The sequence below is a fragment of the Pipistrellus hanaki genome (genome assembly GCF_964339955.1).
Source record: "Pipistrellus hanaki genome assembly, chromosome: 4".
Taxonomy (NCBI): Eukaryota; Metazoa; Chordata; class Mammalia; order Chiroptera; family Vespertilionidae; genus Pipistrellus; species Pipistrellus hanaki.
In genome coordinates, this window is record NC_140506.1 from 848482 (window position 1) to 860674 (window position 12193).

Consider the following 12193-nt stretch of genomic DNA (forward strand, 5'->3'; position numbering starts at 1 on the left):
GATCTCTGGACAATTCTCACAGTTATACTTTAAAACCACCCACATTAAAAAAATAAAATTAAATAAATAAATAATAAAACCACCCACAGCCCTAGCCAGTTTGGCTCAGTGGGCAGAATATTACAGCCTGTGGACTGAGGGGTCTCGGGTTGATTCCTGTCAGGGCACAAGCCCAGTTTGTGGGCTCAATCCCCAGTAGGGAATGTGCAGGAGGCAGCTAGCTGATCAATGATTCTCTCTCTCTCTCCCTTTCTCAAATCAATAAAAACATACCTTTCAAAGTAAAAAATAGCTGAAACCGGTTTGGCTCAGTGGTAGAGCGTGGGTCTGCAGAATGAAAGGTTTGATTCCAGTCAAGGGCATGTACCTTGGTTGCAGGCACATCCCCGGTAGGGGGTGTGCAAGAGGCAGCTGGTCGATGTTTCTCTCTCATCGACGTTTCTAGCTCTCTCTCCCCCTTCCTCTCTGTAAAAAATCAATAAAATATATTTAAAAAAATAAATAAAGTAAAAAAATAAACACTATCCACTTGTTTAAACACATAATTCCCTCTAAAGTTCCATGACTTGCCCTCCTGTGTTACACAAATCAGATGGGAATCATGCTACACGTATTGATTACATATAATACTTGGAATTGAGCAAGTTGGATTTTTCCCTAAAAACACCTATAAGACAAGAAGTGTTGGGTAGTGAACAAAATCCCCTAAGTTACGAATGTTCTACATTTTCTTACGTATTTTCCCTCACTAATATTCACTCATTTCCTGATCAGACTAAAATGTAAATGAGATCATTTTCACACCCTACAAGTTTTCACCTTGGAAGGTTGTGGAAACAGCTGCGAATGGAAGCACAGTATTTCCTGTAGTGGGGAGTTGTATGTGCATGGCCTTCATAATATCCTAGTTGCCCATCCAAACTATAGCAACTATTAATTATTTATTATTGGGGGTGGGGGGTAAAAACCTGTCCTTTCTCACGTTCCCTGCAAAGTTCCCCCAAACTCTCCCACGCCCTGCAATGCGAGAGAAGACGGTGTCTCTCCAGTGTCTGACGTTCCTTACCACACCGGACACCACACGGAGGGCTGCGCTGGCCCTCACCTCAGGGCTAAGGTACCCGTCCTTCCCCGCCTCCCGCGGTGCCAATTCCAATAACTTCCGCCCGGATTACAGCTGCCGATGGGCATCCCTATCACACTCACAGGTCCGCTTTCCCTTGTCCTAAGCAAACAATTCCGTACACTTTCCCGCTAGTTATCTTGCAATCAGTGTGTATACCTGGATGGGACCAGCCCTTCTTTTAGAATTTTCTTAGGAAACTCAACGACAGCCAACTTTTGAAAACCTACACCGTTAGGCGCTCTACACCGATTGTCACTGAACCATCACCATAAACCACCCCGGGGCGGGCGCCGGCACCTCCTTCTCAGGAGCGGAAAATCGTCCCTCTCTCTCCCGTGTCCCGTTGCTACTGTCCCTTCCCCGGCAAGTCCACCCAAGTCGGTTTTTCTAAGCCTCGTAGCCCTTTCCCCCGCCGGCCGCTCCGTCTGTGGACCACAGACTCCACCAGGCGCAGGTCCGGGGCGGCTCGGCCTGAGACCGGACGCCGCCCGCCGCCCCGCGCGCAGACCGGCGGCGAGGCAGCCACGCGCGGCCCACGCGGGGCCGGGGCCCACGCGCCTGCGCCCACCCGGGACCCCAGGACCCCGCTCCGATCCCCCATCTCCTCCCTCTTCCACACCGTCCCCGAGGCCCCCGCTTCCCTGGGCTGTTTAAGGGGCTCGTACTTCCTTCTCTCGGCGCTGAGAGGGAGGCACGTTGGCCATCTCGCTCACCCGGCCTTTTCCGAAGACCCCGGAGGCCCCTTCCATTTCCCCTTCTCCTTGTCTTTCCTGGCTCCAGGCGCAGCGGCGGAGTCGTCCTCGAACACGCTGAAGAGCTCATCCCCGAAGGCGTCCGCCATCTTCCGGAGATGCAGTTCCCAGCCGCTGATACCCACAATGCCCCGCGCCTACACCGGCCCTGACGCGAAGGCCTCGACGGTGGCCCGCGGGAGACAAAAGTAGTCGAAATCGAGCTGCCGCCGCCGCCGCGAAACCTCTTTATTTTCTCTTTCCTGACCTTTCCTACCCTCAGGACCTTTTCTTCCTTCCCGACCTTTGGGATTTTTTTTCTCCCTTTTCGACCACTAGCGGGCGGGTAGCTCGGGAGCTACGGCGAGAGCGCAGCGAGCTCTGCACGCTGCAGGCACGAAGGGGCGGGGCGGAGCGAGGGGGCGGGACCTCCGTGCGCCGGCCAATCGCGAGGCGGCGCCCGGCCTGAGACGCCCGGATGGAGGACGCCAGCTGGCGGCGCGGGGCCCGGGCGCTGTGAAGAGAGCGCTCGGGGGCTGTGCCGAGGGCGCCGGGCCGGACCGGGAGCCGCCTTCCGCCGGCGCCGCACGATGGGCGGCAAGAACAAGAAGCACAAGGCGCCGGGCGCCGCGGCGGTGCGGGCCGCCGTGTCCGCCTCGAGAGCCAAGGCCGCCGAGGCCGGCCCCGCCGCCGAGGCCCAGACCAAGAAGCCTGTGGCCCGGCCGCCCGCCGCCGCCGGGCCCCGGGAGCCCCGCGCCAGGCCAGGTACGAGCGGCGCCCGCGCAGACCGCGGCCCACAGCCCGGTGAGGCCTGAGCTGCCCGGCCTCCGGCGCCCCGACGCCGCCCTGCGCCCCGTTCTCCCTCCGACAGCGAGCAGAGCAGAACCGCGGCGGGCAGCACCCGGGGCAGCGCCCGGACCGCCTCCCCGCCGCTCCCGCTCGTGCAGCCACGTGTGGCGCTGCCATGTGTCACGGGACGTGGAGGCTCAGCGAGGACGCCGAGGCGGGCTGGCCGTCTGTGCCGGGACCCGCGGTGCGGGTCCGGGCGGCAGCCACGCGCGGCGGCGGGCGGTGCGGCTGGGGGAGGCGGGTAACCTGCAGAAGGACGGTTCCCTAGAGCTGGTTTCCCACGATGGGCAGTCACACGCTGTTTTTGTTTTTGTTTTTTCCCCCTGCTTAGCTTGTTGGTTGATTTACTGAAATAGCCACAGAGTTATCGACCACGGGCTGCACCACCTCCGGACGGGCGTCCAGTCACAGGACCCCGGCTGCAGGGTTGATGTCCCGTCAGGAGGGCCAAGGGGCCAGGCCCCTTGGCTCAGGGGTTGAGCGTGGGCCCGTGACCCTGTTGGATTCCCGGTGCCCCGGTTGCTGGCTTGGTCCCCAGTGGGGGTCGTGCAGGAGGCAAACCATCTATGATTCTCTCATCCATGTGTCTGTCACTCTATCCCTCTCCCTTCCTCTCTCTCTCTAAAAATCAATGAAAACATATTTTTTAAAAAGAAAAGCGAAGGGACAGAGCTCCGCGCGGTGGGCTAATGTGACTGCAGAGGGCCAGGGGTTGCGGGCGGTCTCGGAAGGTGACCGGGAAGCTGAGGTCGGAAGGATGTCCAGGTGTTCATTCTGTGGAGAGTGGCCGGCAGTGTTCCTGGCAGCGGAGGAACCCCGTCTGCAGAGTCCTGGAGTCAGGAGTGAGCTCAGGCCTGAGGGCCTCGGGGCAGGCAAATGGCCTCAGAGGGAGAGGACGAGGAAGCGGGCAGGGGCACCCTCCGCCCGGGAGGTGGGTGATACCCCTTGGCCCTGCAGAGCACTGTAGCTTCTAGCGACAGTTATCCTGTGCCTGTGCTTGCGAACCCGGGCTTCCCCTGGCCTGCTCCGAGCCGCAGCTCCTGTCTGTCTGGCCCGACTTCCCCTGGATTCCAGTAGTCGCCTGTTGTGCTCTTTAGCTCCCAGCCCCAGAATAGGCCCTTTCTTAAGGTGTCCGTCTGTGACCTATGGTTCCTGCCCACCTCCCTCTGGGAGGGATCATCTCCTCCCAGCGGGTCTGTCTTTTACTTGTAGCTGACTCCTCAGTCACAGGTCGCCTCCTGCTCTGCTGCAAGCTCAAGTCGCCATTTCTGCATCTCCTGGGACCTTTGGGCCCTGTCCTGCAGGCCTCTCAAATCTGACCAACTCACTCCCCCCTTCCAGGCTCCCCCCTCCTCCCAGGCTCCCCCCCTCCCAGGCTCCCCCTTCTCCCAGGCTCCCCTCCTCCCAGGCTCCTCCCCTCCCAGGCTCCCCCCCTCCCAGGCTCCCCTCCTCCCAGGCTCCCCCCCTCCCAGGCTCCCCTCCTCCCAGACTCCCCTCCTCCCAGGCTCCCCCCCTCCCAGGCTCCCCCTCCCAGGCTCCCCCTTCCCAGGCTCCCCCTCTCCCAGGCTCCCCCTCTCCCAGGCCCCCCCCTCTCCCAGGCTCCCCCTCTCCCAGGCTCCTCCCCTCCTATGCCCCCCCCCCTCCCAGGCTCCCCCTCTCCCAGGCTCCCCCTCTCCCAGGCTCCTTCCCTCCTATGCCCCCCCCCTCCCAGGCTCCCCCCTTCCCAGGCTCCCCCTCTCCCATAGCGCCTCTGGGTCAGTGTCAGTAGGTACAGTACTTGTGATGCTTCCTTTCTTCCTCAGGCCCAGTCTGCTGCCCAGCTCTGCGGTCTTCAGGGGCTTATCTCCCTCACCTGCCTTTCGCTTCCCGTTGAGCTCCGCACACCTCAGCCCAGGCTCTCGGCTCCGGGAGCACCAGTGGAGCCTTCCAACGGAGCCGGCTCGCTCTCCTCTTTTCCTCCCTCGTCAGTCCTGTGTCAGAGAGAGCTTTGAGAAACGCTGCTTTCTTTGCCCGTAGCACTTCTGCTCTCCCATGGCATCCTCAGGGATGTGATCAAGTCTGACCATTCGGCACCCTCTAGGAGCCCTGCCCAGCGCTTTTACTCATCGCTATGCCCAGCTGTAGGCTTTCTGCTCCCTCACGTTTACTCTTGCCGTTTTCCGTAAACGGAATGCCATCCATCCCTAACCCTGTCCACCAGAACCCTACAATGCCCACCCAGATGTCAGTTCCCTTTGAGTTCTGGTGCCCACCCGTCTCCCAGGTGTCACCGTTGAGTCACGCCCGTCTTCTCTGCCAGGACTCGGTGTCCTCTGAGAGGCTTCCTTCAGCTAATTCTAGGCACCAAAGCACCTAATTTAAAAAATAACAAGGGGAAGATGATTTGATCTAAAAGACTTGCGGGCATTCTTACTTTATGGGAAAGTGATTAACCTAGAAAATGCTGATTGGCAAAATGTTTTTGAAAACTTCGAGGGAATGCTGTTCATTTCTAGATTAAGTTATTTGGTGAAGCAGAGAAAAAGCTGAAATCACATATTTAGCAACCTTTATAGGGAAAATAGTGTAATGGATATTAATCATTAAATTGCCTTGACTACTTATTCTCTGTTATATACAGGTCCGAAAATTTATAGTTTTAATTCTGCAAATGATTCTGGTGGTCCTGCAAATCTGGATAAATCTATTTTGAAAGTAAGTACCAAGGTTTCGAGTTACTTCAAGAAATGCTCCTGTAAAAAACAAAACAAACCAAAAAACAAAAACAAAAAACATAATCTTAAACAGAAGGCAAAGATGGATGTTTTAAATTTTTATAATGGTACACTACCTGCCAATCTATACTAAATAAGTAAATCATACACATGTGTTGAAAGCCAGTCAGAAATTAAACAAGGGTGGATGAGTCCAAACTCCTAAACATAGCCTATCCTTTCCAACCCTTTCTCTCCTCTTCACTGCAAACATCAGTTCACATCTCACGTTCCTCCAAATCCCGTATGGTTTTGAACTACAGGCTTTTGCCCTGGGCTCTGTCATGTGTCACATCTGTGACCTTGGTGAAGTCCTTTGTAAGGCACCAGGTTGACTCTCTTGGTGGTTTTATCAGCATTCCACCTGTATTTAATGATTGCCATGCTGGGTTGTCCTTATGTTTCCTATGCTATACAGAATCCCTGAAGCATAGTTTTGTGCTTAACTCATAGTAGGCATTCAGTAAAGTCGTAATCAAGGGGAGGGATTTTTATAGGTAGATGCTTGTGTGCTCTTAAATTAAAAATATGCAAGCAACAAAGGATTGAATGGTTAATGGGGAAAAAAATGGGAATCTAACTCCAGAAGCCAAAACAATTTGTAACCAAATTACCGTTGTACAGATTTGACTTTTCCTGGCTCTGCCTCCCCCCTTTTTCGTGTGGCCTCTGTTCCTTCAGAAATGCTGTGGTTGGGCTAGTTTGCATGAAAGCAGAGTACTGGGCTCCAGCCAAGGATGCTGACTCGGTGTGCTAGAGACAGGGCTGAGGAATCTGTCCGAGGAACAGAGTCTGAGGAGGTCTAAGGACCATATCCTGGACAGTGTGGCTTCTGGAGCCTTTCGAGGAGGGCTTTGTTCTTGCCTTCTAATGTTGCTTTTTCCATGTCCCATTTTTCTTCAATATATGACAGGAATGCCGTCTGGTGAATCATAGTCTGAAATATAATAAGCACTGATCTGATTTTAGCTGAAAGTTTGGCCTTGGTTGGCAGAATATAGAAAACTGATTTGCTTCTAATTATTTAGTTACTAAATCTGATTTCATAATTTAGCTTCTAATTAACACGATCTCTTGTCATCAACAGGTGGTGATTAATAACAAACTAGAACAAAGAATTATTGGAGTGATCAATGAGCATAAAAAACAAAATGATGGCAAGGGTGTGATTTCTGGAAGACTTACTGCCAAGAAATTACAGGTATTTTTACAGGCAAACTGTTTTTAAGGTTCTGATTTTTAGGGGAGCATTTAAAGACAGCATCACATGCGAGGTAAAATTACTTTTTCCGTTTCCATTGAGATTTCACGTACATCATTCTACCTCCAAGAGCAGGGGAAGAATTGTGTAAGATACAGATGTGCACATTAAAATGATGATATGAAAACCAAATTACTCTCTCAGAGTTACATTATTATACACTCTGGGCACTTTCCTTACATTTTCTGCAATCCCAGAAGATACGTTATCCTTTTTTCTGGTGAAGAAATTGAGCTTGGAAAGATTGCACAAGTTATGGCCTGAGGTTAATAATAAATAAGTAGCAGGGCAAGCAGCATCTGGGTGGGAACCCACATCTGTCCAGCTGTAAAGATGATGCTCTCACAGGTCATGAACATGCTTTCCTTCATGTGTGAGCGTGTTCACTAGAGCACTGCCTCTGGTGAAGAATGAGAGCATCCTAAGTGACCACCAAGGGAAGACGAGTAACCAGATTAGGACACACCTTCCCCTGGAGTGTTGTGTAATTAAAGTGGAGAAGAGTTTCTGCTGACTGGGGCAGATGCTTATGTTACAATGTTAAGTGAAATTCGTTTTTACAAAATAATAGAAACGTGGCAGAAAGGAAACATTGCAAGAAGTACCCTATATAATAAAAGCCTAATATGCAAATTGATCAAACAGTGGAACAACCAATAGCTATGATGCACACTGACCACCAGGGGCCAGATGCTCAGCACCTGGTGGTCAGTGCGCTCCCACAGGGGGAACACTGCTCAGCCAGAAGCTGGGCTCATGGCTGGCGAGCACAGCAGCAGTGGCAGTGGCAGCAGCAACACTAAGGAGCAGCCAGCCGAGGGGTAAGGAGCAGTGAGCATCTGGGCAGTAAAGAGCAAGAGGTCCCGGACTGCAAGAGGTTGAGGGGGAACCCCCATCCAGTGCATGAATTTTATGCACCAGGCCTCTAGTCTTCAGATAATGAGAATATGAGTAATTTCTCCAGCCCTTTTACCTATAAAATGTATGTGTAATTCTCCATACACTGAGCACATTTAATTCTTACCACTGAAAAAGAAAAAGTGTTTGAAATTATAATTTGTGTCGAAGATTTAGGTTTAAAATGAGTGGGAGAGCCTGGCAGGAGTGGCTCAGATGTTGAGCATCCGCCCAGGAACCAAGAAGTTGCTGGTTGGATATCCTGTCAGGACACATGCCCAGATGTGGGCTTGATCTCTATTTCTATCTCTCCCTTTCTCTTTCTCTAAAAATCAGTAAAACAGCCAAAACCGGTTTGGCTCAGTGGATGGAACGTCGGTCTGCGGGCTGAAGGGTCCTGGGTTCGATTCCAGTCAAGTGCATGTGCATTGGTTGCGGGCGCATCCCCGGTCGGGGGTGTGCAGGAGGCAGCTGATCGATGTGTTCTGTCTCATCGATGTTTCTAGCTCTCTATCCCTCTCCCTTCCTCTCTGTAAGAAAATCAATAAAATATATTTTTAAAATAAATAAATAAAAATCAGTAAAACATATTTAAAAAATAAAAATGAATGGGAAAATAAACTCAGTAATGAAAGGAAATTGCCATGGTGACAGTTTTACACTTCCCTTTTGTAGGATTTATACATGGCTCTGCAGGCGTTTTCCTTTAAGACGAAGGACATTGAGGATGCCATGACCAACACCCTGTTACATGGAGGGGATCTTCACTCAGCCCTGGACTGGCTCTGCTTAAACCTTCCCGACGGTGAGCAACGGTCATAGCATTCCATCTCTAAAACCTTGGATGTAGGTTCCATACATGTGTTACTTGCCCAAGCTTTTGATTTGTACTAGAAGTTTTTCACTGTGCTATAATTATTTATTGTTCAAATGGTCTTATTTATTCTCTTTTTATTCTTTTTGTTATATTCTCCTTATAGGTGTAGTCTGTGCATGAATAAATCATTTTTTTGTGTGTTGTTGATAGTTATGCTACAATCCACTTAATACAACAAATTTTCCAAGTGTGCCTGTCTGTGACCTATTAGGTTTTGGGTCTCCTGGTTTTGGTTTAGAAATTAGGGCCATCTGGCCTTGGATAAATAGTATTTGGTTAAGGAGAGGGTCAAGGTTATAACCTTTGGGGAGAACCTGGAGTGCACATTACTTGTATGACTCATTAAGGATACTGCTTTGTGCTGCAGCAAACAACCAAGGAGTGAAAATGGTCAAGAACTTTTTTCTGAAAATTCAGGAGCTGTCAATTCAAGGGTGACATGAACAGCCACGTAGGTGGGCTTCTTGTCATCTGATGACTGTTCCCACTTCTGGTGTGGCCATAAACCAGGTTCCTCATAGGACTTCTAGTCTTACAAGAAGAGGGGTACAAGAAAAGCAGGTGCTTTTGCCTAGAAGGTATCGTGTGTGTTTACTAAATGTTGATGTGCCCCATTACCACATGCATGTTCATTTCATCTCGATCTCTCTTAAGATGCACTTCCTGAGGGATTCAGTCAGGAATTTGAAGAGCAGCAAACTAAAAGTAGGCCCAAGTTCCAGGCGCCTCCAGTGCCAGCCCCTGTTTCACCTCCACTGCAGCCTAAAACGAACAATAAGGAAGAGGAGCCCAAGGTTAAGGTAATGTAAGAATTAAACACTTAAAGTTGAATAAAGTCAAAGGGAAGCAGATCTAGCCATTCATTAGAGGATAGGTATTCAGTTGCCATGATACTTCTATTTATTGTGTGTAACTGACTGGTTTGCCAAGCTTTTCTGTCATTGTCTGTTTCAGTTGCTGCCTAACAAGCCAAATTGTGGTGTGTAAGCCAGCAGTGTATTTTTTCTCTCGATTCTGTAGTCTGGGCTGGGCGCAGTTAGATCTTGGGTTCATAAGGTATCTCCTGGGGCTAGAATGTCCAAAATGTTTTTTTAGTCACATGACTAGTGCCTCTGCCCGGGGCCAACCAGGACTAGCAGGGTTTCCTCACAGTGGGACTTCTAAGAACAAGTATTTTAGGGTGAGAAGCCCTAATATACAAACCTTATCAAGCCCCTGCTTGTAACACTTGCCAATGTCCATTCTGTGAAGCAACTGACATGGCTCCTTCCAAAATCCACGTGAAGGAGATTGCAGGAAGGAAGCGTGATTACTAGAAGGCGTAGGTCATTAGGGCATCACACTTGAATACTCTGCACAGTGTCAAACATCTGGGAGCCTGGGTGAACCCAAGAACATGCTAAGGAGAATGGGCCGGTCACAGAAAGACAACACTGCCTGATTGCACTTTCCTGAGGGATCTGAATAGACCCTAGAAGCAGAGAATCAGCGGTGATTCCTGGGGCTGGAGGAGGGGAAGGCAGCTGCTGCTTAATGGTGATACACTCAGTTATGCCAGTGAGTTGGCTCTGGAGATGTGCTGTGCAGCCCTGTGCCTCCAGGGACAGCACAGCATCGAGCTCTTTAAGTACATCAAGGGGATGGACCTCAGGGTCAGTGCTCTACCACCACACCTCCCTCGCCCCAGTCCGGGCACACACAAGAACAGAAGGAAATCTGGGGAGGTGATGGACATGGTTAGTACTTGATGTTAGTGGCGGTATCATGGGTATAAGCATATGTCCAAACTCCTCAACATGAGGAGTTTATATGCACATTATGTATGCATTACATTACATATATGCAATTTTTACATATCAGTTATACCTTGATAAAGCTTAAAAACAAACAAAAATATATGGAAGCACTATCCTCAGAAAAACAGTGGTTGTAAGGAGTAACACTTGATTTTTAGTTTTTAACTGTCCTTTCATTTTTTGCCCTTTATGTAAACATATTCTTTGGATTATTCAAGTTTAGACTTAAAGTAATGTTGAGTTTCGTTATCTGTCCTTGAAAAGCATGATTTTGAGGCTCTGTGCCCACTGTTTTTGAGTGTAAAAGAATTGTAAAAGCAGTGACAGTTGATGATAGTTTTGACACCTTTTTCTAACCTTGATTTTTCAGATATTTGTTTTTTATTTCTAGCCAAAAAAGGAAGAAGAAAATTTGGAAGTGAATATGAAAGAATGGATTTTGCGGTATGCTGAACAACAAAATGAAGAAGAAAAGAGTGAAAATTCTAAAAGTTTAGAAGAAGAAGAAAAATTTGATCCTGTAAGTAGAAATTTGTATGGGAGTTCTACCTGGAAAGACTTCTAGACTTGCACTTTCTTACAAAGTTCAACATACATGTACCATATGGGCCAACAGTTTCATTCCCAGGCATTTATTCATTCAAGAAAAATGAAAACATATGTCCACCAAGAAAAACTTGTACACAAATAAATGTTTATAGCAACTTTATTCATAAAGCCAAACACTGCAAGCAACTCTCAAAAACATGATACAAGAATGAGAGAGGCCACACAGAAATGAGTACTACTAAATCATTTTATTACATTCAGTACCAGGAAGGTAATCTGGGCAACCTGTGGTGACAGAGAGGTCAGTGGTCGCCTGAGTCCGGGGGCTGAGGAGGTGGGCTGTAGGCACATGAGGGATAATGGAGTATTTTATATCTTGATTGTGGTGGTGCTTACACGGTTGTACACATTTGCCAGCCTCATTCACCAAGACACTTTCAAACAGGTGCACTTTATGTAAGTAGATCAGACCTAACAGTTGGTTTAGAAAGGAGCAGAGGTTGCAGAACGGCACAGGTCATGATGAAGCCGCTGTGTGACAGGAAGTACGTGTATTTACATCTTCTGTGCGAAGAGCACATTTGGAAGACACACAAGAAGCCCCTACTGGGTGGCAGGGTGAGAGGGAGACTTCTTCCTTACCCTTTTCTGGACCTGTACATTTCTGAACCACCTGCCTGGTGTTACACTAAACAAAAAGTGTTCGGATGTACAAGTCTGTTGTGGGGTTCAGAGGACGGCCTCTTATGATTGGAGCATTAGGGAGGCTTCAGAGAAGAGAGGGGCCTGAGGGTGCAGTGTGCATGAGCAGCAGAGGCGGGAAGGCGGCCACGGTGAATGAAGCAGGATTGTGTCAGGGCCCCAGGCGTTAAGAAGTGGATTGGATGGGCATTCGGAGAGGATGAGTATGTGGAAGTGTACTAGCAGAGAGGAGTCAACAGATGAGTTCCGCTGCGACTGGATTGTGATGCCCAGAAAATGAAGGTGACAACTTTTCCTAGTGATCTTGAAGAGCAACTAGAGGTTTGGGGCGGTGATGAGAAGAATTTAACATTTTAGGTCAAATTTCGTGGAGCTTCGGGTGGTTTGGAATGTGCAGTAGTGTTCAAGGTGGTTTGAAACATGCAGTGGAGTTCAGTGACGGAAAGGCTAGGAAGGCCATTTTGGGAGCTTTTGCTTGGCCAGGTGGGAAACAATAAGGTCCAGGTTGGAAATTAGAAAGGAAAAGGAACATTTAAAGCTAGGAGCAGTAGAAATTGATTTACTGAACATAAAGGTTAAGGAGCCAGAGAGAGTCGTAGGCGATGGGTGGGAATGAGTGTGATGGGGGTGCGTTAGAGGAGCTCGATGTCCC

The 12193-nt window shown here is 49.6% G+C and overlaps 2 protein-coding genes across 2 annotated transcripts in view; one reads left to right on the top strand and one right to left on the bottom strand.

Moving 5' to 3' along the window:
* Positions 1-2250, bottom strand: part of MTREX (Mtr4 exosome RNA helicase) — a 41545-nt gene extending 39295 nt beyond the window's left edge. The window contains exon 1 of the mRNA XM_084881004.1: positions 1840-2250. Within this exon, the coding sequence (XP_084737130.1) occupies positions 1840-1967 (128 nt within the window). The 5' untranslated portion in view covers positions 1968-2250. The remainder of the gene's footprint in view (positions 1-1839) is intronic.
* A 76-nt stretch (positions 2251-2326) lies between these two features.
* The window catches only part of DHX29 (DExH-box helicase 29), a 32675-nt gene continuing 22808 nt past the window's right edge, over positions 2327-12193 (top strand). The window contains exons 1-6 of the mRNA XM_084881000.1: positions 2327-2622; positions 5327-5400; positions 6547-6660; positions 8293-8422; positions 9149-9294; positions 10682-10810. Of these exons, the coding sequence (XP_084737126.1) occupies positions 2448-2622; positions 5327-5400; positions 6547-6660; positions 8293-8422; positions 9149-9294; positions 10682-10810 (768 nt within the window). The 5' untranslated portion in view covers positions 2327-2447. The remainder of the gene's footprint in view (positions 2623-5326; positions 5401-6546; positions 6661-8292; positions 8423-9148; positions 9295-10681; positions 10811-12193) is intronic.